The 25,447-nt window shown below is 42.2% G+C and overlaps 1 protein-coding gene across 2 annotated transcripts; it reads left to right on the forward strand.

Moving 5' to 3' along the window:
• Window positions 1-1,695: 1,695 nt before the first annotated feature.
• On the forward strand, window positions 1,696-13,746 carry LOC101527735 (beta-defensin 33-like). 2 transcript variants are annotated; one of them, XM_058666738.1, is made up of 4 exons: window positions 1,696-2,110; window positions 4,343-4,504; window positions 11,372-11,513; window positions 13,590-13,746. In XM_058666738.1, exons 3-4 carry the CDS (start codon window positions 11,456-11,458, stop codon window positions 13,718-13,720), a joined length of 189 nt encoding a protein of 62 aa, XP_058522721.1. In that variant the 5' UTR covers window positions 1,696-2,110; window positions 4,343-4,504; window positions 11,372-11,455; the 3' UTR covers window positions 13,721-13,746. The 2 variants fall into 2 exon arrangements, with proteins under 2 accessions (XP_058522721.1, XP_058522722.1); XM_058666739.1 differs by having other exon boundaries at window positions 1,712-1,788.
• The last annotated feature ends 11,701 nt before the right edge of the window (window positions 13,747-25,447 follow it).

A 25,447-nucleotide genomic window follows, 5' to 3' on the forward strand; every position in this document is an offset into this window, starting at 1 on the left:
CTACTTTTTGGAGACTCTGACTGAGTCTTGAAAACTCAACCAACCGACAGAATAATAATGGAAAAAAAAAAACATTTTTACTACGGGCAGCATGCACACATTCACATCAGTGATGAGCAACTGCTAGTAGTAATTACGGACCATGTTAGCAAAGGACAGAGGAAGGGTGTGTAGACTCAGGGGCGGTAAGGTAAACAGATAAGGCAAATGGTGAAGTTTGTTGTGTGAGTTTCCCAGTGCTTTCCTGGGAATGTTCAGAGTCAAGCGTTGTCTCCAGTGGTTAGGAATCTAAACCTGCCCTTAGCTAAACTACAGTGCGAGAGAGCAGAGAGTTGTTTGGCTTTGTTCAGTTTTGTTTTGTTTGCATTCTATTTGCTATCTGTCCATTTTCTGCAGTTTCCACTAACCCTAATGCCGAAGTCACATAGTCTCAATGGAATGTTCTGATCTCTTCCCAGAGACAACATAAAAATGGATGCCAGCTGGAATGTTCTAGAGGAGGAAATTATAGGGGTTATGGGATCCCATCACCAGGAACAGCTCTTGAGGCTACTCAGTGAGACATCCATACCCGTCCACTATGTCCAAAAGTTCACAAAGTCTTGTCATGTCCAAGAACCCATTCTTGTGGGATCCTAGCAGAGTTTAGGATGTTAAACTTCACTGCATGGAGCTGTGGGAAGAAGCTGCTCAGCAAAGTCAAGACTACAAGGCCAGAATTAGTCAGGTGACACTGGCATTTGGAGACAGAATCAGGCATGTATCAGCACACACTGAGAATCTTCCAAAGTGACGGGACGGGACTGACTCACTTGCATTCACTGGGATGGGATCTTCGGCTGCTGCATTTAGATGGAAGCACAAAGACCAGTCTTAGAGGAATGACTTTGACTTCCATTAGTTTATAGACACATTGGGTTGTCACCTGGAAAGTGCCAATCACCACTGGGGGCACTAACTATTGGCCAATAAATTATAGATGTTCTGTTATGACTGGTAGTATTAGCATGATATTCAACGTGGTCAAGAAAGGAGATAAAGTCACAAGTTACTTAAAATCTTCAAAAGCCAGTTTTTCTTTGTTAAGTGGATAAGATTTCAATTATTCCAGCTATTTACAAGTATGAAGAAAGAAAGTTTTAAAGACTGCAGCCAATTCTTGCTTTTATTAGATTTACTCAGCTACCATTTACAGAATCAGCGCTAAATGAAGCAAATTTACAATAGGATTGATGGGAAAGAGTCATTTAAGCTCTTACTTGACTTACATCTGCAGAGTAGATTGAGATATAAGAGCATAAACAGTAATTCCCTGGCTTGGAAAGTAAAACTGGGTCTGCAGTTACTCCCTGCCAGGCAGGGTTCATTCACCATTAGCCAAGTCATCTTGTTCCAGGGAGGTCAGAGCAAACTCCACATTCCCCAAGGCAGCAGAGCTGGCCTTGCATCGTTGGGAAGTCAGTTCCTGCCTCCTTTGTTTGGTGACTCACTGCAGGGCACATGTGACTCTGCTCTTCTGTTTGTGGATCGCTTTCCAGATGTGCACTCCTAGATTTACGCTGTTCTTTACAAAAAGAGTGGGAGGGGTCTGTGTGCCCACCCCGGGCCCTGGGCTGGGCTCTGTGATGGCATCAGTGGAGAGTGGTCAATTTGATGCGTGATGTCACAGAGAGTGGAAGCTCCATGGTGGCTCTAATCGAACACACCATGTGTGAAACCTGGCTTCCCTGAACTCATCAGGCTCAAGAGCCAGCAGGGAGAAGACACATGGAGAAAGATACATCACGGGTGTTGCAGCTGCTCCAGCCCCGGCCATTTGAGTCCCCCCAACCCTGTCGCCAGACACATACAGGTTTCCAGGCCATTTTGTGCTGGCTGCCATCTGGATGTCCTAGGCCGAGATGGATTGCAAGCGTGATTCAGTTTTTCTGTTTATTAAACATTTACTGTCTTCTTTATTGGAATTTTTCTTGAATATGAGTTTCATCCTATAAAACTTGCTTAGCGTTTAATTATCATAACATTTCAAAGTGTCTTATTGTGACTCTCCCGTGGGAGGAATACCATCCTGATTTCGGCACACTGAGGGACACTTCATGAATCAGAGTTGGTGAGTCAACAGAATTGCCTGTGCTGCAACCTGTGACCGACCTCCCACTGTGTCCTGGAGCCATCTCTCCTACTCTTGAAAGTAGCTCCAGAAATCCTTTCTCTCAATTCTCTTATCCCCCGTTGATAAATCAACACAAACTAAAACAAGTACATTTCATACTGTGTTACCCTTCAGTTATTGTTTCTTGTTGATCTGCTTTTTTTTATTAATTACATTGTATTACATGACACAATTTCATAGGTACTGGGATTTCCTCCCCCCTTTACCCCAAACCCTTCCCCCATGGTGAATTCCTTCACCATGATGCATAACCACAGCTCAGGTTCCGTTGGGATTCCCTAATCACAGGCTCACACCATACAGAGTCCAGCATCTCACTGTCCAGTCAAGTTCAACGGCCTCTTAGGGAGGCCCTCTCAGGTTTGAAGGCAGAGCCAGCAGAGCGTCACCTCTATCAATTAGAAGCTCCAACATATCATCAGCAACAGTCCAGGTACGATGAGGCTGGTGCAGAGTCCACTGACTGACAGTCTATCTTAGAGTTTCCCCTTGTCCAGTTTTCTGCTGGAAGCATATAGCTGAGGTGGTTGATTGATCTACTCCATCTTCCATCTTTGCTTGGTTAATGTTTTGATTTCTCCATTTTGTTCAGGGGAATCCCCAAAGAAACTTTGAGGCATTCCCAGTCCAGGCTCCTACACAGTGCCCGCCACAGTCCATCACTCTGATCAGCTGGTGGTTGTGACCCCTGGGTTGGATCTATTCTGAGCCCCAACCTCCATTGGAACCAATGAGTATCGCATCTCTCCCCGGCTCTGCCCATCACACACTCGTCCCTCTCCTAAACCAGTGGGAGGAGTGCTGGTTGGGTGCTGCATTCCCTACTGGCACAGGCCATTTCACCTTGGTGTTTTGTGTTTTGTACTATTTTTTTTTGCAACCAAACTTGGCCAGGCCCCCACACAGTTCCAGCGCTCGGGCTTGCCAGTGGATGACGTGAACTGACTCAGCCTGGTCTGCCCCAACCCGAGCCAAGTGTATGCCAGTGGGTCACTTTCCAAAGCCTCTTCTGGGTTGGTTACCTCCATGCTTCCTGCGTTTATTTGTAGGGTCAGTGTCCCGTCAGAGGAACTGTTCAGATTCCTCCATCAGACCCCTTCCTGGTGTCAGGCTTCACGCATACTAGCAGGTCCTTCGGCCAGCACCACTCTTCAATCCATTCTGGTTCCTGCTGTTGAGAGTTTCAGCCCAGCCACGGCTCGTCCATACCCATATATATCTCATATATGGCTCAGTTGGGGTTGAAACCTAGCCGAGTCCATCCCACATCTATCCTGGTCCTCCGGAGCACCAAACTGTGTTGTGGTCTAATCCGGCACGGTGCGTCAAGTCCGAATTGATATTTGTGCCAAGGGATTACATGACCCAACCAGAACTCAGCCTCCTTCCAGTTCCTGCGCCCCTTAGTGGTAAGCTCCACCCAGTCAAGGCCTCCCCCAAGCTCCCCAACCAGGCCTGTTCCCAGCCAGTGTTAAGTATGCCAGAGGTTGCTCTGGGTCAGCCCAGCGTGCCCCATAGACTGTCATGCCTCCTGCATAGACTCCACCGGCCCTTCTAAACCGTCCAATGGGGTCAGAGTTTCCATGGGATTGGTCCACGCATACCCGACACATTCTAGCCCCGAGTATGGTTCTCGAATGCCATTCAATGTCATAGTCCTGCCTTCTGTGACCCCTCTGATGATCCCTCATCCTATCAGGTAATGGGGTATCCTGCTGGACAAGCCAGGAATTTTGCCTTTTGTATGGACTGGTGTTGGCAGTCTGCAGTATAAAGTGATTACAGGTTCTTCAGAGGAAGATTAACTGCCATTGAGAATCTTAAGGACTAATACACATTCTCAGAGTACTGTGGGTTCAGCATGGAGCGACTCATGCAGCATATCAAAGAAACCAAATTCCAGAATTTCCTGGCTGGGCGGCCAGCAGGCACAGCCTGGCACCAAATGGCGCACTGGCCGCGTGAGAGCCACTCACCCCATGTACGTACGTACATGGTGGAAAGCTTGGCTGTGTGAGGCTGGAATCGTGGCGGGGGACCCGAGCACTCGGGCTGCATGACTGCCCGGGGTTGAGCCGCTCGGGCCCCGCCGTTGATCTGCTTTTTCAGCAAATCCTTTCAAAGCTTCGCCTACTGATTCCAACTTTCTCACATCCTTCTGCGCACTAGAGGCCACTCAAGCCTGACTGCTGTCCAGATGAGTCATAATGCAAACTGTGCACCCTCATTTGGCTCTGACTCTGGCCTGGGTTAGTGGGCAGCAGCCTCAGAGTCCCTGCTGAATGGACAGGGAGAACACAGCCTCTGGAGGGAAGAGGAAGAACTGTGCAGGTAGGTGTTCCAGAGTACAAAAGAACTGAATGAAGAAGGGGTGTGAGGCAGGAAGGAGGAATTAAAGTCTCAGGGGGAAACAGGAATGTGGATAAGTAGTTTCAGATTTTACTCATTTTCTATTATTAATATTGCTATTTGATCATGTCTGAAGATTCAACATATGAATTTTAATCCCAGCACAGAAGCAGTAAGAGGTGAGGTGCTTGGGAGTGATAAGATCGTGAAGCTGGGCCCTCAGGAATGAGATGGGTATCATTAGAAGGACGCTCAAGAGAACTCACATTCTCCATCAACACTCAAGAACACAGAAGGCCCATGGAGGAATCGCCTCTCCCCAGGCCAAGTGTGCTGATGATGCCTGTTCCCAGGCTTTCAGGGGACCAGAACTGTAGGTAGCACAAATCATCCATTCAGAGGTATTTCCTCAGAGCCACTTGAATGAACCCCGACACTATAATTGACAGTTTCGTTGTTCTCGTAAATACTGCCAACGAAGCCAGGTAACTCAAGGTACTCAAAACCAACACGCTAAAAACAGTTCTCTGCTTTGCCAAAGATTCAAATGCTGATTTGAAGTTCAGAAAGGAAAGACATTTTATTTCTAACTGGCTTCCAGACTGAAAAAAAAAGCCAGAGCTAAGAGTACCATAGAGTTGAGCTAACAAGAAGAGAGCAGGTGTGAGTAGATCTGGAATGGCTAGGACTGGGTGGGTGCATCGTGTGCTGAATAGAGGCTCTGAGGACAAGTAAGTGTGCTTACAAGTCGCTTCAAACTCAGGAAGTGATCATGGGGAAAACACTAAGGCAGTCATTTGTTGACACTGTCCATCACTTCAAAAATGATCTGATGTTAGCCTAGAAGGATTAGGATTTTCCTGACAGAAAATAGAACAAAATGTATACTCAGGAGCAAGTAGCCAGGAAAGCCCTCTCAGGAACTCCTCCAGGCTTCGTAACAGCTTGGGCCATTGCTTCCATATGAGAATGTGGTAGACTGGTTTGTGAAATAAGGACAGAGAAGGGTGGGTGGGAGTGTGGGCAACAGTGAGAGAAGGGTGGAAAGTATCACTGTACTTCTAAATCTGCATTGTGAAATATGTGAAATTTACCCACTTAATATAAAAAATAGCAAAATATGTTTAGAAGGAAGAGTGTCACTAACCTTTTATGTAAAATCAGAAGTGCATATTAGTTAAGGACATGACTACCAAGTGGAAAAAGGCATTACTTCCACGCTCAAGTCTTCTCATAATCTCTGGGGTAAGAGAAGAAATGAGCAAACAATAAATTAGAAAAAATAAGTTGACACCACTAATGACCACCATGTCCAGGTGGTCTTTATGGTCAGTTTAGCGGTGGTGACAGAACAGTGAAGAGAGAGTAACCAACCGCAACACTTTGGTCAGTTTACATCTTGGAAGTTAGTGATTATTAATGAAGATACCATCCACAATCTGTTCACATCTTAGACCCTTGAGCTCTAAATAGTCCTGCTGCCCGCACCCCAACCCTGACCCTGATCCTGGTATCAGTGATGAGTATTTGGGAACATCCTCCAGGGGGCACTCATCTTTACACAATCCCCCATACTTTATCACAGCTCTTCTTTTCCTCTTTGATAGGAGTTGGTAAATTAGTAACCTTTAATCATACATGCCCCTTTAGTCTCTAAATCTCTTGCTTTCAAATACTTGCACATACAAACACACACACACACAGAAGTACCAGCTTATGTCATTGTAGCTATGCCTCTTCATTTAGCCAATATTATTGTTTTTTTTTTTTTCAGTAAGAAATACTGCAACAATGTTTTGAGAATGAACAAATAGATTTAAATGCAGGTTAGTTGTATGACCTGTCCTGACTTGCTTACAGAATGTACCTATTTCAAATAATGAAGGCATCACTTAAGATGTTAAGATTCCTGGTACATAAAGGTGTGTGTGTGTGTGTGTGTGTGTGTGTGTGAGAGAGAGAGAGAGAGAGAGAGAGAGAGAGAGAGTGAGAGAGAGAGACTGAGCTCTTTCATCTCCTAGTTCACTCCCGGAGTAGCCAGAGCAGGCTAGCCAGGCTGATCTGAAACTGGGAGCCAGGAACTTCTTCCCCATCTCCCACATGGGTGCAGGGCCCCAAACAATGATGCCATCTTCCACTGTTTTCCAACACCATTATCATGAAGCTAGACCAGAAGTGAAGGCAGCCAGGACAAAGCTGGTACCCATATGGATGCTGGACCCACAGCCAGAGTCTTCTCACTATTTCAAAGCCTTGTGATGACTCTGTTTAAGGACTTCTTATTCCTGTATCAAACATGGTCAACATCTCATGACTCCCTTGAAGGTGGACATTTCAACTTATGAATTTGGAGGGGACAATATCATTCAAGTGTAGCACTTTAGTCCTGCAGTCTACCTTTTTCCATCCATCCATGTATTCATTCATGTGTTCATTCATGTGTTCATTCTTTCATACGAGACCTCACACTTTAAAAAAGAAACCTGAGAACCTTCACTTTACAGTTTTGCTTCAAAACATAGAGAATGTGAAATAGTGAAACAGTTAGCTGTCACTCTATAATCTCCCAGGATAGTAAAGGAGAGAGTTATAGAAGTAGTGTGAAATAAAACAGAAAGGAAGGAGGAAGAGGCGAAGGGGAATTTCAATGTCTTTGTTGAGTTGGTGCTTTTGATTCTTTTACTATAGGAATGAGTTATAATCCCTATGCTATACAATATATCTCACAAAGTGGTGAAGCATGCAATAGCTTTGCATGAAAAGAGCCTGTCGAGAATTGGCCTATCCGTGTAACTGGACAAAAAAGCTGTTATTAATCTATGAACTTCCTAGTTCTCCATGTGTGGCAGTATCAGAATTATTAACATGAACCATTATGAAAAAGAAATTATTATTAATTTTTATAGAGTTCCTTTGGTCTTCAATATTCCAGACTCCACTTATTTGAAGAATATTCAAACGGTAACATTCAAACACACCCATTGCAGGGTGATTGATTCATGCATGTATTTATAATATAGTAGGATATTCTGTCAGATCTGCATATTTCCTTTCTTTATAATCTAGTTTTATTTTTTATTCATAGACATTAAACTTCATTCTTTGTAATGGGCAAATGCATGTAATCGTGTGTGTACTATCAGAAAATTTCCCGTGGAATAGTTTATTATCATTAATCTCTCCCTGTGTTTCACCTGCTCCATTTTCATGCCTGCATCCTGAACCCCAGAGAACAAATGGTTATTTTCACCATTTCTAGAATTACATCTTTTCTAAAATGCCTTACAAATGGGATAGCAAAGATTTGCATCTCTTCTCCTGGTTTGATAACTCATTTTCCCGTTTGATGAGCAATATTCTAGTACATGTGTGTACTCAATGTGTTAATGGATTCAGCTATCACAAAACATTTCGTCGTTCCAAGTTTTTCATGATTGTACAAAATATGCTGAAAATATCCACATGCACGTCTTTGTGTGTAACCACGACCAGCAACGGAGTGAACGGGTTTAGAGGGAAGGGAGACATGTAGATGAGGAAATATGAAATGAGGCAAACACAAGATAAAGACAACAAAACTGGGGGACAGTCCGAGGCAAGCCCCCCTTTCTGAGGAAGGAGGTAGACCTAGAAGGCTCACTGCCTCAATCTGTTATTGAACTTGTGGAATCAACTTGTAAGAATTGCTATGGCACAAACTGTGACAGCTATGTTCCATGCTGATGTTACCCAGCCAACACCTGGCCATCAGGAAGCAACAGCATGCCCCAATCACAGACATCTCAGTGCGTGGCTGTCCCTTCAGGCACACGGCTCTGTGGCCTTGGACCTTGGCCCCGCTGGGGACTCGGTCTGCAGCCTTTGACCTTGGTCCCTCGCCCACTCACAGACCATTGCCTGCAGACTTTAAACTTGTCTCCAGCACGCAGTCTGTGAACTCAAGATTTCACAGTCTGTTCTTCCTTATTAAACCAGGCTTTCTTTTTTACACAAATTGTCTAGGCAGTGTTGATACGAATTTTCAAGATTTTTAAGTTACTTGTGTAAATACTTGAGGATACAATCACTAAATACTGTGGTCAGAGGATGTTTACATTTGTAAAGAACTGTTAAATATTCTTTCTTATTAAATTTATTTTTGTTATTTTATGATACAGTCCCATAAGATGCCCCATTCCAGTACTCTCCTGGCTTGGGATTCTCAGCAACAATGAGTAAGAGTCCATTTGGTATACTGTCTACTAAGTATTATCTATAGATTTTTGTATCTTAGTCACTAACAAAGTGTGCAGAAATGTATCATTTTTCAGCTTTAATCAATCATATATCTTTAAAAGTTTTACTAATACAAAGAGCAGAGATTTCTTGTATTTCATAGAATAATTCTGAAAAGATAAGCACATTTCCCTTCCTCTCTCTCTCAGGTCCCTCTCATTCCTTTATCCCCTTCCCTAATTTTGGAAAAGCATAATTTTAATCCACTCAGTAACAATTCCAGGCTTAATTCACTGCGAAATATAAAACTTAACAAGTAAAATGTAGAAAGACTACAGTTCTGCAGGAGCATGAAAGAGGCAAAAACAACAATTGAATAAAAAAATGCCCATTTCATTCACGTATATATTTTGTATTTTACTAAAATCCACTAAATATCAGAGTAAACATATCTATCTTTAAGTATTAGCTTATTTCACTAACAGAATGAATGATTTCCAGTTGTACTCCTTTTGTTGCAAAAGACAGGATATTAATTTTTTTATAGCTGAGAAGTATTCCAAGATGCATAAATACCTCCTTCCTTCATCACTCAGTGGACATGTGGGTTAAATCCGTACCCTAGCTATTATGAATTAAGATGCAATAATCATGGGGGAACAGATAACTCCTACATTTATTTCATCTTGTTTCTGTGTATTTCCATGAGTAGGATGGCTGGGTCATACGGAAGATCTGTTTTCAGATCTCTGAGGACTCCACATTCTCTTCCACAATGCTTGTATTAGCTTACATGCCGAATAACTTTTCCCCATGTCTTCACCACTGTTTATTATTATTTTTAGATTTTTGGATGATAACCACTCTAACTGGGGTGTGATGAAGCCTCATTTTGCTTTTTATTTTCGTTTTCTTGGTACGTAATGGTCCTTAACATTTTTTCATCTGTCTGCAGGCAATTTGAATTTCATCCTTGAAAAATTCCTGTTTGTGTCATTTGCTCCTTTTTCAATTGGATGCTTTGTTCCTACGTGTCAAGTCATTATCAGTTATATACTTTACACGTATTTCCCCTGTACTGTTAATTATCTCTCTTTTTCCCTTGAGTGCTTTCATTACAGTGCAGAAGCCTCTTAGCTTGATATATTCCTATTTGCCTATTTTTAAAATTTATTTTCCTGTGCTTCTGAGGTCTTTTCCAAGAAGTCTTTGCCTAAGACAATGTCTTACTGAGTTTCCCTAATATTTTCCTTTAGAAATATCATAATATCTGGTTGCAGATTTGGATCACTGATTCACGGTGAATGTATTTACGAAGAAGTTACAAATTAGGGCTCATGTTGCATACTTCAGTGTCTGCAGGTGCAATTTCCCAACACCGTTTGTTGAAGAAACTGTCCTTTGTCTAGGAACTGATTTCATTCGTCTGTCAAAGATTAGTTCATTGTAGGTGAAAGGAGTCATTTCTGGGGCTTCTATTCTGTTTAATTGGTCTAAATGTTTCTTTTTGTGCCAATGTCTGAAAATCTGACATTGTGATTCCCTTCCCCCAGAATTATTTTTGTTGTTTAAGCTTTAAGTATTTGGGTCTTGCATTTTCATGTGAGTATTAGCATATTTTTTCTAGATTTTAAAAGAAGGTCCTTTGTAATTTGATTGGGATAGTGTGGACATTTGATTGCAATAATTATAACGCAGGATCATGGAAGATTTGTTTCTGTTTTGTGTGTGTGTGTGTGTGTGTGCGCCTTCTATTTCTTTAATACTTTGTAATTTTCATTGTAATGATTGTTCACATCCTTGGCTAAATTTTTCCAAGCTGTTTAAAAATGTTTGTACCTATTGTGGATGAGTCTGATATTACATTTTTCTGTTTATGTTTATGGATTATTGACTTTGTGTGTTGATTTTACACTCTTCAACATGACCAAACTCTGTTATGAAATGGTAGAAGTTTCAGTGGAGTCTTTTGGTTTCCTGTAGGTAAGATCATGTCATGTGCCAAAAGGGATACTTCTTTTCTTCAAATTTGTATCCCTTTTATCTATTTTTCTTGCCTAATGGCTCTAGCTAAAACTTTGTGTCCCTGATGAACTTAGATGCAAAAATCCTCAACTAAATATTAATCAAATCCAGCAACACATGAGAAAAATTATTTACCTTCGCTAAGTAGTATTTATCTTTGTGTGGAGGGATGGTTCAACATACGCAGCTCAGTAAACGTGGCATATCACATTAATCAATTTGAAGAAGAAAAACCAATTATCTCAATAAATGCACAGGAGGCATTTGATAAAGCACATCATTCCATGATAGAAATCTTGAGTAAATTGGGTATGGAAGGAACATTGATCAACACAATCAAAGCAATAGATGAGAAGCCCCGGCCAGCATCAGAAGGAAAGGAGAAAGTTTGTAAGCATTTCCTCTAAGATCTGCTCTTCATTACAGCAAAGTATCAAACTGTAGGTAGAAACGAGAATTCAGTGGAAAATGATGACCTGTAATACTATTCTTGTGTGGCAACAGGAAACTTGAATGTGTCCAGAGATGAAACATTTTCAAACTTGAATGTGTCAAAAAGATGTCGCTAAGCCTTTTACCTCCAACTGAACTTTCCAAATTCTCTCCCAGATCACCTGCCCCCACTGGCGTGCACTGAAGACAGAGTCTTTTTCAGACAACATCAGAAGCTTCTCCAAGAACGCTCCTCCCATTATGAAGCTGCTCTTTCTTCTCTTTCTCCTACTAGTATGTCTAACCCAGACAGCATCAGGTGAGCTTCAAAGCTGCACACTCCAGGTTACAAAAGAGAGGGAAATTCCAACAGCGTCAGAAATCTTCCTAAAGTGAACTGTAGCTAGCGTTTGTGGGAGAGAGCACCTACAAAGTCATTGTGATAGGTATCATTTAAGTGGGTTTTACAAACAACACCATGTGAATAAAGATCACAGCAAAAGCACTAACAAACAGGAAGCAGGATGGACTTTCTCTCTTTATAAACACCATAGCAAGACTCTGAAGGTTCTATCTCACAGGCATTTCCATAGCCATGTTTATGGATAGGCTTATTTCACCCTGTGTCTTACAGATGGGACTAAGAAATGACCTAATTTGTTCTGAGCATTGTGGGTTACACCCAGTGACACCTAGACTTGAGTATAATCCAAAGACAATGTTCTTGTTAAAAGCTCAACAAATCCAAAACTGCATTTAAAAATTAAGCTATATGTAAACATTGAATGATCTAGCATGGATGTTTCCTGTACTATATTTGGGACAAATCGTTGTCTGAAATTCAAACCTGCCTAGGGATTTAGATTTAACCTGGTGACCTTTTTGCATGTGTTAGCTCAGTTCCAGTTATACTGTTGTTGACACATCCAAGTTGTGGCATGTTAAAATATCAAAGGCTTAATTCTTGCTCCTGATTGAAAGCCAACATGTGTAAGCATTCTGACACAATAGACAGAGTGTCCTCCACTGTGAGGGTCACTGATCACCACAAAATAAAGAAATCTGAGGAGTTTCACTTTGGCAATTAAGAGCTCCACTATGAAAGGATGTATTGCTTCTGTTCAAAATTCATTGACTAGTTTCTCAGAGAAAAATAGGCTGCCCATCCCTGCAGAGACAGACATGGATGAGGGATGGTGTCCCCTGAGTCCTGGCTGCACGCGCTTCTCCTCACACCTATAAGTCTATATTTTATCTGTATATTATAAAACCCATAGTCTCTCACAGAAATACATCTCATTCCTTGCTTCCTTAAGGTCATTTTCCACTTTCTTTATTGCCTTCTTGGCTGCACACATCATTCAATGCTGTTTTCACACTATTCTCTAAATTGCTGTAGTCAACCTTCCAACCTCCAAACATTTTCTTTCCAGCTAAGACTGCTGTGATTTCATGCCATGCATACGGCATGTGATGCTGCTCGGCCTGGGGTTAGACTCACAGTGCACAGAATACAGCAAAGAAGCTATTCAGTGTGATAGTTGGCTGTGCATCACTCGGCTGGTCATGCGCTAACACATCACTCACTGTGCTTACATAGTTGTCAAACTTGTTGAGGAAGACGATGCACTTTAGGAAATTTTCATGGGGAGCGTCTTAAGGCAAGCAGAAATCAGGGGATCACGCTCCAGCAGTCAGAAAGCTTTTTCTGTAAGGGACCTGATAACACTCTTCGGCAGTCTGCACCATATGTTCTTGCTCACAATTCATCTCTGTCTTTGGTGTAATAGCAGCCACTGAAATACAAAATGAAGGAGTGATACAGCTCTCTTCCTATAGAACTGAATTAATGGGCAATGAAATTTGAATTTCATGATTTCCATATATCTTTATATTATTCTGCTTTGGAAATTTCAACCAATGTAAGAATGTAAGAAGCACTCTGGGGCCTGGTGTGATAGCCTAGCAGCTAAAGCCCTTGCCTTGCATGTGCTGGGATCCCATCTGGGTGCCGGTTCATTTCCTGGCTGTTCCATTTCCATTCCTGCTCCCTGCTTGTGGCCTGAGAAAGCAGGTGAGGATGGCCCAAAGCACTGGGACCCTGCACTCACGTAGGAGACCTGGAGGAGGCTCCAGGCTCCTGGTTTCTGATCAGCTCAGCTCTAGCCATGCAGCTGCTTGGGGGAGTTGAACCAGTGAAAGCAAGATCTTCCTCTCTGTTTCTCCTCTCTGTATATCTGACTTTCCAATTAAATAAATACATCTTTAAAAAAATTGTAAGCCTACATGTCACACCTGAATAGGCAGTACGTTTTGACCTTGCTAGGTGGATTCCAGCTGCTTTTTGTAAGTAAGAATTTACTTCTCTGCTTCCTCACCCCTTCCTCCCCTCCAGGACATCAAAGGCAAAGGAAATTCCTTGCCTGTGAAAACATGGGTGGTGCCTGCAAGCACCAGAAAACACACGGGTGCTCCATCCTGCCCGCACAGTGCAAGAGTCGGAAGAAACACTGCTGCCGATTGTAAGTGCACAGCCCGCGAGCGCCCGAGAACGCGCGCGGCTGCCGGCTCCTGCTGCTGCTGCTGCTCAGTAAAGCTGCTGCCACCAACACAGGCCCGCGTCTGGTCTCTCTGAAGCTGTGCTGATGAGGCAGGCCCACGAATGAATGCATACTAGTTTGGACACACCACAAACTGAATGTGAACAAGGCCTTTGCCTGTCTTGTTTTCAGTTTCTTGCTTGATGGAGATAGCACAGAGATTTCATTGTTATTTTTCTATGTTCTTCACCTGGAATGACTCTTAATTGTTTCATTACCTTCTCATCACTGTAACAACTTAGAGGATCTATTTATGAGGGAAGGCAGTTTACCACATGGCTTTGGAGACTCGCCTCTTGGTTGGTTGTGAGACTCTGACTGCAGTGTTAGGGCACATGTGGAGTAACGATCATTCCAGGATCCAAATGTACTCCTCTACAATTTACAGTTTTCTCCTGGTTGATAAACATACCTACTTCATATACCACCTCCTCCCATGAGCGCTAAGCAATTTCTAAAGACACCAGTAGCAGAGTGTAGCACAGTATCAGATTAGTATCCACAAAAATGAGTTGTAAAGACCATTTTAGGTGGTTTTTGAAGCCCTGTTTTGGCTTTATTTTGGTTGGATAGCCATGCGTTGAGGTGCTTCTGATGGGTTTTTGAGTAGAACACTGCTTTGCTCAAGTAATTCCAGCCATGCAATGGGGAGTGCTTTTGGTCAGCCTGCCTGTCCTTTTGAATCCTAATGTCTTGTGTTTTAGTGCTTAATCCATTTGCCATCTTAGTAAAGTGCTTTTCTTACATAAATTGTCTCTTGATTAGGAGCTGTCTGGCAGATTTCTTCTCTACAAAGCTATTGTTTCTCTTTGAAATTATTAAGTGTATTTTGGGAAAAAAAATTGAGATTATATGAGCATCTTGCTTCTGCTTTCCCTCACTGGTGGGGGGGTCCTGCTTGCAACTGTTGGCATGGTTTCCTGCTACTGCTTTTCATTTACCTCCACACACTCATATTTATTAATCAAGTATAGGCCTCCGTTCTTTCTTTCTGTACTCTTCTTGGTATATATTTTGTCCTTTAGATTTTTTTTAACAAATAAATCTTTTCTTTTTTTTTTAAGATTTATTTATTTTTATTGCAAAGTCAGATATACAGAGAGAGGAGGAGAGACAGAGAGGAAGATCTTCTGTCCGATGATTCACTCCCCAAGTGAGCCGCAATGGGCCGGTGCGTGCCGATCCGAAGCCGGGAACCAGGAACCTCTTCCGGGTCTCCCAAGCGGGTGCAGTGTCCCAAAGCTTTGGGCCGTCTTCGACTGCTTTCCCAGGCCACAAGCAGGGCGCTGGATGGGAAGTGGAGCTGCCGGGATTAGAACCGGAGCCGATATGGGATCCCGGGGTGTTCAAGGTGAGGACTTTGGCCGCTAGGCCACGCTGCCGGGCCCTGTCCTTTAGATTTTAATTGTGTATTTTGCTATTTTATATGGTTATTTCATCTTTGGCCATTTGGAGCAATTTTGTTTTTTTTTGTTTTGGATTTTGTATTTTTTTGAGTACTTCTTCAGTCCCTGGCAGTATCTGGTACTCCAAACTCATCTTTCATTTCCCTTCCTAGTGCTAGAATCAGCGGTTCCTCAAGGACTCTTGTTCTATTGCTGGAAAATGCTTTTCGAAGCTGCACCTTGAGGCTAGCTGCACTCTTTGCTTCTGCAGTGGCTGGAGTTGTGAAACCACATCTGTAGATGTCTTCACCTACTCATGCACACACACGTCTCTGTTCATATTCTTCAAAAATCTGGATGAGGATGTGGGGAGGTAAGGCAAGGTGGGAGGCAGTGCTGTGCTCCTGTACCCGTATCATAAATCATGTCCACTTTCTATGAACAAATGCATCATCTGTTTTTAATATTGATTTCTGCAATTCCAATCAAGCCTAATGATTGCTGAGGGCATTTGGAATGTGAATTTGTGGACGGAAATCTCTGTCTCCCTCAATCTTTCCATTTTTCAGTCTCTATCCATGTGCCTTCCAAAATAAATAAACATTAGGAAAAAAGGTAATTAAGAAATGTTATGTGTTCCTAGTTCACAATGAGATATATTAAGTTACTGCCACATAATGAATTTTCCAAGAGTATCACAGGGTTTCTTCGATAAAATTCAAATCTTCTCTATGCTCAAAACCATTCCTTGGATAGTAAGAAAAATGGTTTTGAAGAAATCTGTGTTTGCAGATGTGTTCTTGAGAGAAACAGAAAGGAGTGCCCAGGTCTAGGTGTGGTTTTTACCAGCAATCCCGTTCATCCCAAGCACTGTTTTCCAAAGGCGCACACCACATTTAAGCACCACCTCTTTACAAGGCCCCCTTTCCAGACACAATAACTGGAGCCGGTTCCTGTCCTTTCAACACCATCAGTGTGGAACCTTATGCTGCCACTGTTCGCATGAGGTCTGGAGCCAAATCCTGTTGAAACCATAGCATTGTTTCCCACTTGACTATTTACCATAAAGTCCTGAATCTGGCATTGATCCAGACAATCCTGAAATCTACCCATTAGGCTTACAGAGTACCAAGATACCATCATTTGGTGATTATTTTCCAACTCAGATATTACTCTGTGTGTCTGTAAATTAGATAAACACTTAACTGTTATACTAATTAGCCATTGCATTACATAAATAGAGCAGTAGTTAATTTCATCCTTTTATATTTAATGGCCTAATTAAATAGACAATTAATTAAATAATATAAAAATGCATCATTGTATTTAAGAACAAATTCTTAAAAGTTGAGAAAGTAGGTAACTAAGTAACATCTTATGGCTAATTTATCAGGGAACAACAAATAAATCTTATAACTTTTAAAGAAAAATGAATGTTTAAAGATTATGAAAGAAGGGTAAGGGGTGTCATTGTTTTTGTCAATTCAGGTCCTCCAGCTCCTCTAGCAGATAAAGTTATAGAAATCAAGATTTATAATAGGTCAATTTATAGTAGGAAAATTTCATCTTCCATTAAGATAAGCACATCTGAAAAGAAAACTAAATGTAATTGTATTTACATATTAAAGATTTATTCTTAAAGTTTATTATGTTTTTAAGAAACTGTTCTACATTAATTTCCTTTTACCTTTCCTAGGGATGTGCTAAGAAAATGAGATTTAATGTATTGAGAAATCGATAAACACATGAAATTTTGTCACCTTGAGTTTAAATCATCCTAAGTGTATCTGATGAAGAACTAAGCATTCATTCATTAAGACTGAAATTACTGAAAATAAATTACAGATGATTTTCCATGAATAAATTAATAAAAGATGACTCTTTCATAGAGAACAATTACTAATCAATCATTCAGAATCTCCTCTTCCAAGAAGAGGGAGCCTAGCTTCTTCCCCTACATTGAGGGACTTGATTTGGAGGCGTGTAGCAAAGAGAAAGATTGTGCCTTTACAGAAGACACAGTCTTAGCTGTACCTAGAAGAGGAACCCGGCCTTAGTGAGGGCAGCAGCAGTGGCATCATGATGGTGACATCCACTTTCAAGGGTTTTGCATTTGTCTATGTTTTGAGAGGGCTGGCATTCCCATGTGGTGGTTCATTCTCCAAGTGTTCAGGCACCAGGTTTGGGCTAAGCCAAAGCCAAGTGCCAGAAACGCAGCTCTGCTCTTGTACATGGCTGACTAGATCCATTTGTCTGAGTCCACTGCTGTCTCCTAGGGTCTGCATTAGCAGGAAGCTTAAGCCAGGGGTTGAGGTGCTGACTTAAGGGACTGACCAATCCAAGTACTGGTGTAGGAAAGGTGCCTTACTCTGCACCTTAACTGCAAGGCTAAATACTGTTGCAACACTCTTGAATGTGCTGAATACAATCTTAATCTCTGTGGTCTGCCTCCTCCAGGTCCACCCCTTAGTCACAAAAAAATATCATAGAAGTAAAAGCTAGTGGCATTCCACAAAATTCTTAGAAAATGGAGGATTTGAGACAGCTGGTATCACAGTATGGAGACAAGTGCCAGTGAATACAAATTAGGAGACCTTTCTGCATGGTGTCTTTTTCACTACAATTGAAGACAGACAGTTTCAATTCTTTTCTTGAGATTTATTTTTTTATTGGAAAGGCAGATTTACAGAGAGAAGGAGAGGCAGACAGATTTTCTGACCACTGGTTCACTCCCACGTGGCTCCAATGGCCAGAGCTAAGCTGTTCCAAAGCCAGGAGCCAGGCGCCAGGAACTTCTTATGGGTCTCCGATGTGGATGCAGGGTTTCAAGGCCTTAGGGCATGTTCTACTGCTTTCCCAGATCACAAGCAGGGAGCTGGATGGGAAGTGGAACAGCAGGGTCACTAACTGGCCCCCAAATGGGACCCTAGCACTTGCAAAGTGAAGATTCGGCCACTAGGCCATGCACCAGGCCCAGTTTAATCTTTGTATGGGTAAACCAAGAAGGGCTGTGAGCTGAAAATAAGTGAATAAAATGAAAATGTATATGTTGAATCACCAGCCTTGTTTCCCCTTTCAGCCATGGATGAATGCTCACACTGAGTGTTCAGTCAATGTTCACACTAATGGATAGTCATTTGCTGCCCTGCAAAACTAGGGCCCGGAATCAACAATTCTTATGATTTCCATAGCAGAGTAAGTTAACTCCTGCACTTGGCATAACTTGTGTTTCTGAAAAGAATATGAGTCTACTCATAACCAAAGTAGAATCTACATCTCCACCACGGCTCAGTGGAAAGCATACAGCTTATCCAGAGGAAACAGGATCCCTTGCTATGGAAGCTCACTTCTCCCTTGACCTAACATGATACAGATTCCTTGCATTATAATGAATTTGATCCCAGAATATTAGTGGAACTCTTGAAATGATGGTGTTGCTAACATGAAAATGAAGTCTAGTTAGAATGGCTGCTCACAAAGCTAATAGCGGCTACATCCCAACCTGCTGGCTGCCAGCTCCCTCCACCGGATAGCTTCAGTTCTGGCTTCTAGCATGCTTCCCTTTTCCTCTCTGAGAGTTGCTTTTCAGTCTTGTGCTGAAGGCTGGACCAGGTTCAGGCTGGACTGTTCAGGCTGGATCAGTTCCCACCCTGCCTTCCTCTGCTTGTGCTCTCAGCTGTAAGTGAGGGCTTCACTTTCACCATGCGAGTGCTAAGGCTGATAAATTACAATCTCCTTCCTTGACTTCTTTTGAACTACAGACCAGAGCCCACAAGATTTTCTGGGAGTCTTCACCCACTAATTCAAATAATGAGGAATGTTTCTCTTGCATGTTTCCCACCAATAGCCATCAAAACCTCATGTTCCCACTTTCTGGGTGCAGAGTAAACAGTAATCCTCCACTCCAAGTCTTTAACACTGTCTGAATTTGCATTCTGTGACCAAAACCTTTGCAGATAGTTACTGAGTATTATCACATTCGCTTCTGTGTTTCCACTCTTTCTAACTTCTAGTCCTCCTTGATATCCCCACTTAAACTTCTTCAGAGTTTCCTTATAACTTAAGACAAGCTAGAGCATCCAGCTTGGCTTCTGAAGCGCCTGTCCATCAGTCATCTTTCCATTAGTTTCAGCTCTTCTCCTGAATCACACCTGAGCACCGAAGCAGACATGTTTAGAGCAGAATGTGTAACTTTTCCTCATATTTGGTGCATTTAGGCCACTCATACTGTTCCTGTGTAATTCTTCCCCATTTGTAAAGACTCCCTTCACCAGGAAGATACATTCAAGCAAAACAGCATGGACAAGATATGTGTGTCTACGTGCTTTGTAGCAAAAGTGACCTTGTATCATATCCCCATATACCAGCAAAAATCCCAACACAGAGCAGGTAGCCATGGACACAGACAAAGAAATGCATGAATAAACAATATAATGAGGTCACAGCTTTCCAGAAAAACATGCATAGGTAATCAAACATGAATTTCCGTGTCTACTGCATTCTTAAACAGCAGAAGCTCCTTCCAGGGCATATGCCTGGCATAGGAAAATGACAGTTTCTCTTCCTCCTCAGGCACACACTTGTTTGTGAGTCACAGTAACCAGCTTTGTTGTATTCATAGCCTGTAAAAAGAGCAAAAAGTCTTTGTTAGGGGTAGAAACGCATAAGCTCCACATATAGTATTGGTCTTTCAGAAGCAAAGCATTAAATTGTGTGTTTTCACTGACACCACAGAATTCTACTGAACACAAGTTGATCTTGTAGCCCTTTTCCTTAGAAAGAAGCTTCTACATGCATATATTTTTCAACTGAGTGGGCATACATTATGATCCCCAAACATTTGAAGATTGTGAGCAACCACTTCAATTTCATCCACAATTTTTAGGTTTACCAATTTTTAGTTTTGGAATTTACCAAACGTATCCTTAAAGCTAAGATTAGAGTGGTGGGCATTTGGCATAGACTGAGAAGCTATGGGGACACCTGAATGTCCCGTCACAATGCATGATTCAAGCCCCACCACTTGCTCAGCTTCTTGCTGATACTCATCAGCCCCAGACACCCATGTGGGAGATTTGGATTGAGGTACTGTCTCCTAGGTTCAGCCTGACTCCTCCCTCAGCTTTAGCTGCTGAAGGCATTTGGGAAGTGAATCAGCAAATGGAAGATGTCTGTCCCTCTATCTCTGCCTTTCCTTCTCTTCCTTTCTCCCTTCACCCCTTCCTCTCTCTCAAATACTGTTTAAAACTGAGATTGACTATTTAAAATTCTTGCCCAAAGGACAGAGACTCCAGAATATTGAGGAACATCAGCCATCTCAACTCTTTTAGAAGTCCCATCTTCCACAAAGCCACTTCTGCAAAGGGCTTCGTCTTCTGGCAGAAAGTGAGAGGGCAAGTCCAGCCGCTGCCAACAGGTGGGATGGCTGTAGTGATGCCTGAGGCCCAGCCCGGGTGCCATGAGTCAGCAGCATGTCTGTCAAAGCCCTGTCCATTTTTGTGCAAACCAACAGCAGAGCTGAAGCTAGCTCTCATTTAGCCTATTTCACCCTGTTTGTGGACCTTGGTCTGGTTTCTACTTTACTCAGCCAGTCCCACTCCGTCCATGACTGAGTGAGCAGTTTAAACTATGCTGTCAGCACACAGCTTCACAAACCTGCCATTCACTGGCTCCTGGATTCTCATCTTCATTCCCAAGGGTGGAGGATAGAATGAAAATATCTGTAATGACCAATCTGTGGTTCAGCACAGCTCTGGAAATGACCAAGGACCACGGATATCTGGGCCACCTATACCTGGGACACCAAGTATCTCATTGTGAGCAGTCATGAAAAGTCTCTCCCCATTCTTCCATAGAGTCCTGTAGGATGAACCCTGAGCTTTCCTTCTCTTCCGCTTAATTGGAAATTAGTTGAGTGAGGAATCCCTTGAGAGCACAATTTGGAGTGACACAACACAATCATTCGATGGGTCCAGTGGGTCACAGTCAAAAGGTTTTTGTTCACCCAAAGAAGACAGAAGGACCCTGGCTGAGGAAGCACTCAGCTCCCGTTTCCTTAGCTCCACAATCTATCGGTTTTGTGAATTGGTCCTCTTGGAAGCCTTCAACAATGAGAAGAGGCAGGGCATAGATGAGTCTATACATGTGTATATAAAGCAATATGCCATCCGATGGAGTTGAAGAACCGAGCTGGATGCATGACTTCTGACTTTTTGCAGGACACCAGGTTCAAACTTTCAGGAATCTGCCTAATTCACATGGACTCTTACCAATTGGTCAAAGGACTGGCCCTCTCACTCTGCTGTGACAGGCAACACAGCCATGAAAGGCAGTAAATGGACACCAGGCAGGAAAGTCCAACCTCTGTCAAACGTCTCATGCTTGCTGTCCTCTGAACAAAAACATGCCTCCTGGTTTTTCTCCAGAGTCATGGAGCAAACACATGAAATGCCTCCTTTCAATTAGCATCATTTCCTCTTTTACTGTTTCTAGAAGACCACAGATAAGAACTCGAGATTATAAATGCAACTTGTAAGAAAGGAGAGAAGTTTTGCCACAGCAGCACCAGACTGTTCAAGACAGCAAGTTCCCCTTTGTCCCCATTTCCCTCGTAGGTTTCGGTGGTTTTTCACAGGTTTCCCATGAAGACAGCCTGAAGATTTCATCTTTCATCCTTTGCTAGTTCTCGGTAACCAGAAGCATCCTTTTAAAACTGGAACATGCTGGAGGAAAAAACAAGGTTCAGATATGAAAAGAACTGTCCAAATCGGGCTTACCTTGTATGACCTGAGAGATGAAGAAGATGGCCAGGACGAAAAGGTAGAGCAGCTTCATTGCACCTGTTCAGTGGGTCCCTCTTTGCAGCTCCTAGAGAGAAGAAACCAGTGGCACAGTGATGTTGAGTGGAAACTAAAGCTTCCCCTTTAATAGGTTTCATGAAGGTGACTACCTGTAAAAGTAATGCCGCTTGTGATTATTTATGACAAAACACAATGAACAAGAACGGAGTAAGAACAATGCCTAACAGCGTCAATACACAACTCAAAGGATTGCTTTTTGTTAAAAGGTACTGAAGCAAGGCACACGAAAGAACCACAAAGCAAATAATAGATAGTGAGTGTATGGGCAACTAAAATTAATAAGGCAGGTCTTCCATGAAGGCCTCCGGTGGACCACTTATATTACCTTTCTGTTTCATTACCTTGCCACATGACTAGTATAATCTGCTCCTTCGCGGTGCAGATACACTCACCGTGAGATGTTTTGCTTTTCTGACCCCCTGTGCACTCTCAGGACACAGTAGAATGAGAGCCCTTGCCCTCTCTTGTGACCCACCTTCCGAGAATCTCTGTTCTTAAGGACTAGTTATGGTCTCCAAATCTAGAATCTATTCTACACTTAGCACTGTTGTGTCTCCTTGGTATTTGTTCTTGATGAAGACTGGACCAACCTGCTCCTCTATGGCCTTGCTGATGGAGCTGCCTGTTCAGTTCAGATTGGTTCTCATGACCAGTAGAATCTCATGGTTTCTGCTGTTGTATTGCCAAGTAAAATCAAGTTCTGGAGCAAGGAAAGGCCAGTGTGTGTGGGAGGGGAGTGTTTGCTTCTTTATCCACAGCCTCAATAAAATCCAGACAACAAAAGTTCTATGCCCAAAATCAGGCCTTTTGCTTCGAGGCTGAGGCTACAGAATAATCTAGCCCTTACATTTTACTTAACCTATCCAATTCTCTCTTCTTTCACTCAAGTTTGTCCCAGGCTACATAAAAGGTAGCATCTCAGAGAACTAAAGGTCAAGATTGTAATGTTTTTCTTATCCTCCAAATCTAGCATGCCTCAAAAAAAATGCTGCTTCTAGCCTGAGTGAGCCATTACCTGTACGACATGTCTTGGGTTCTTTCCTTACTTCTAGATAATAGGTGACTGCTAGTCATATTCTAATTACATAACTAGCTGGAACCAATTGTGAAGACTATATTAAGGCAATTACTTAGGCCTTTGTGTACCTACTGGCAAACTGGCCTTACTAGGTACTAATACCATGCCCGAGGAAGTAACAGGATAATGAGACTAGAGACACAAGCATGATGATAAATGTCGGGAATTTGGTCCCAGATCCTGAGCTCTGCATTACAATCACTGTTCACAGAGATTGGCTATTTTATGATCAAGTAGGAAACTGCCGCACAATTAGAAGCAGTGATAAACTGGCTAACAGTTTCCACAGACAAGGTGCAATTTAGAAATTGAGCTTAAAAATAGAGATTTGGGGACTGGTGCTGTATACTCCTGCCTGCCATACCTGGCATTTCATGTGAGTGTCAGTGCATGTCCTGAGTGCTACACTTCTGATTCAGCTCCCGGGTAATGTACCTGGGAAAAGTGACCAAGCGCTTTGACTCCCGAACTTGAGTTTCATATGGAAACTTGGCAAAGCTGCTGGTTCCTGGATTCAGCCTGGCCCAGCCCTGGCTTGTGATGCTTAGCGGAGTAAAGCAGCAGATGGGAGATTGTCTCTGTGTTTGTACATGTGTAACTCTACCTTTCAAAGAAATAAATAAAATATTTTTATGATTTAAGACTTTGGTGACATGATGAGCCTATTTTATGCCTTTTAAATATTTATTTGTCTTTATTAGAAAGGCAAATTTACAGGGAGAAGGAGATATGTAGAGAAAGATCTTACGCTCACTGGTTCACTCCCCAAGCAGCTGTCATGGTCGGGCCGAGCCAGTCACCTCTTCTGGGTCTCCCACATGGGTGCAGGGTCCCAAGGCTTTGGGCCATCATTTACTGCTTTCCCAGGCCACAAGCAGGGAGCTGGACGGGAAGTAAAGCAGCCAGGACACAAACCAGCATCCATGTGGGATCTCAGCATGTGTAAGATGAGGATTTTAGCCACTGAACCATCATTCTGGGACCATGATGAGCCTATTTTAGACTTAATTACATAAAGAAAATATGCAAACAATTTATAATTGATGCTGAAGCTTGATATTTGTAGCATTTGTACAGGAATAGGGAAAAACATTTCCCTGAGGCATGAAAGAGAAACCAGAAATAGACCCTGTAGATGCTAACAATTAGGTGGTGGAAATGCGCGCACTGTGGGAAGGGCAGGGACTGCTTCCTTAAGGCATCAAATAGGGCTTGTCAACTACTTAGAGAAAAATGGTCTTGTCTGAGTAGAGTATAGAGGAGGCTGCTATTCATTTATTTTTTATTCTATACAATTTAAATATTTTGAATGTTTTATGAAGGTAATTATGCTTTTGCCTGTGCAACAAAATGAATCCTAATATTTGTCATTGAAATTCATAAAATATCAAAAAGATAAAAAAAATTTTATATTATAAGCCATAATATATGCTGAAATATAAAATTTACAACAGCTATGTCATTAATGCAGGTGTTTGGATTTCTGGGATAGTTTGTAATACTTTCTTTACAAGTGCTCTAAATTGTGCTTAATTATTTTGAGAGCATTTTGTTAGCTGTCTACAAATTAAAATTTTTTCTAATTAAATAAAATGTTTATGTCATGTATTAACTCTTGATTTAATGATGTTTCTAATTTTTAAGCATATGGTATATTTTGGCTGATAAACAGCCAGCTTTCTCCAGTTGTGTCTGATTATGTCTCTCTAACAGTTAGTTCTAATCTAGGTGCTTAAACATCCTGCGTCTTCTAAAAAGCATGCTTGTGGTGAATTGTTTTATCCATTTGGATAATTTCTTCTAATTTCCAGGTTTTGTCTGTATTTATTATAATTATTCAGATATAGAAATTTGTTTCTAACATGTACTTTTTCTGGGTTTCGTCATTGAAATCTTTTTAAATTATTATGTTTGGAAGGATGGTTGACGCAAAGAGGCCATTGTGGCTGTGACTATGAGACGATTCATGTAAGCTTTCTGGTACCCTCAAAGAAATTATCTATGGAAAATGCACAAAAGAAAAGAAAAATCACGTCAGGTCAAAGCATTTCATTGAAAACAGCAGTGAATCACAAAGGCAAGAGTGGAAACAAGGCGAAGGAACTCCAAGACAGAGGCAGGACTTGCCGAGTGGCAGGTGACTTCAGTTGCTTGGGACGTCCCTCCCATGTCACAGTGCCTGGTCTGACTCTTGGCCACTCTGCGTTTCAGATCCATTTGCCTGCGGGGAGGCAGTGGCTCAATCACTTGGGCCCCCACTACCCACTTCAAAAATGCAGATCAAGCTCCCGGCCACTGGCTTCAGCTGGAACCAGCTGTGGCTGTTGTAG

Source organism: Ochotona princeps, chromosome 7 (assembly GCF_030435755.1).
Source record: "Ochotona princeps isolate mOchPri1 chromosome 7, mOchPri1.hap1, whole genome shotgun sequence".
NCBI lineage: Eukaryota > Metazoa > Chordata > Mammalia > Lagomorpha > Ochotonidae > Ochotona > Ochotona princeps.

Excerpts from the sequence above, each read along its gene's own strand:
- LOC101527735 (XM_058666738.1), top strand. The coding sequence starts at position 11,456 with ATGAAGCTGCTCTTTCTTCTCTTTCTCCTACTAGTATGTCTAACCCAG. Across the intron at positions 11,514-13,589 it reads TCTAACCCAGACAGCATCAG|GACATCAAAGGCAAAGGAAA; the intron begins GTGAGCTTCAAA and ends CCTCCCCTCCAG.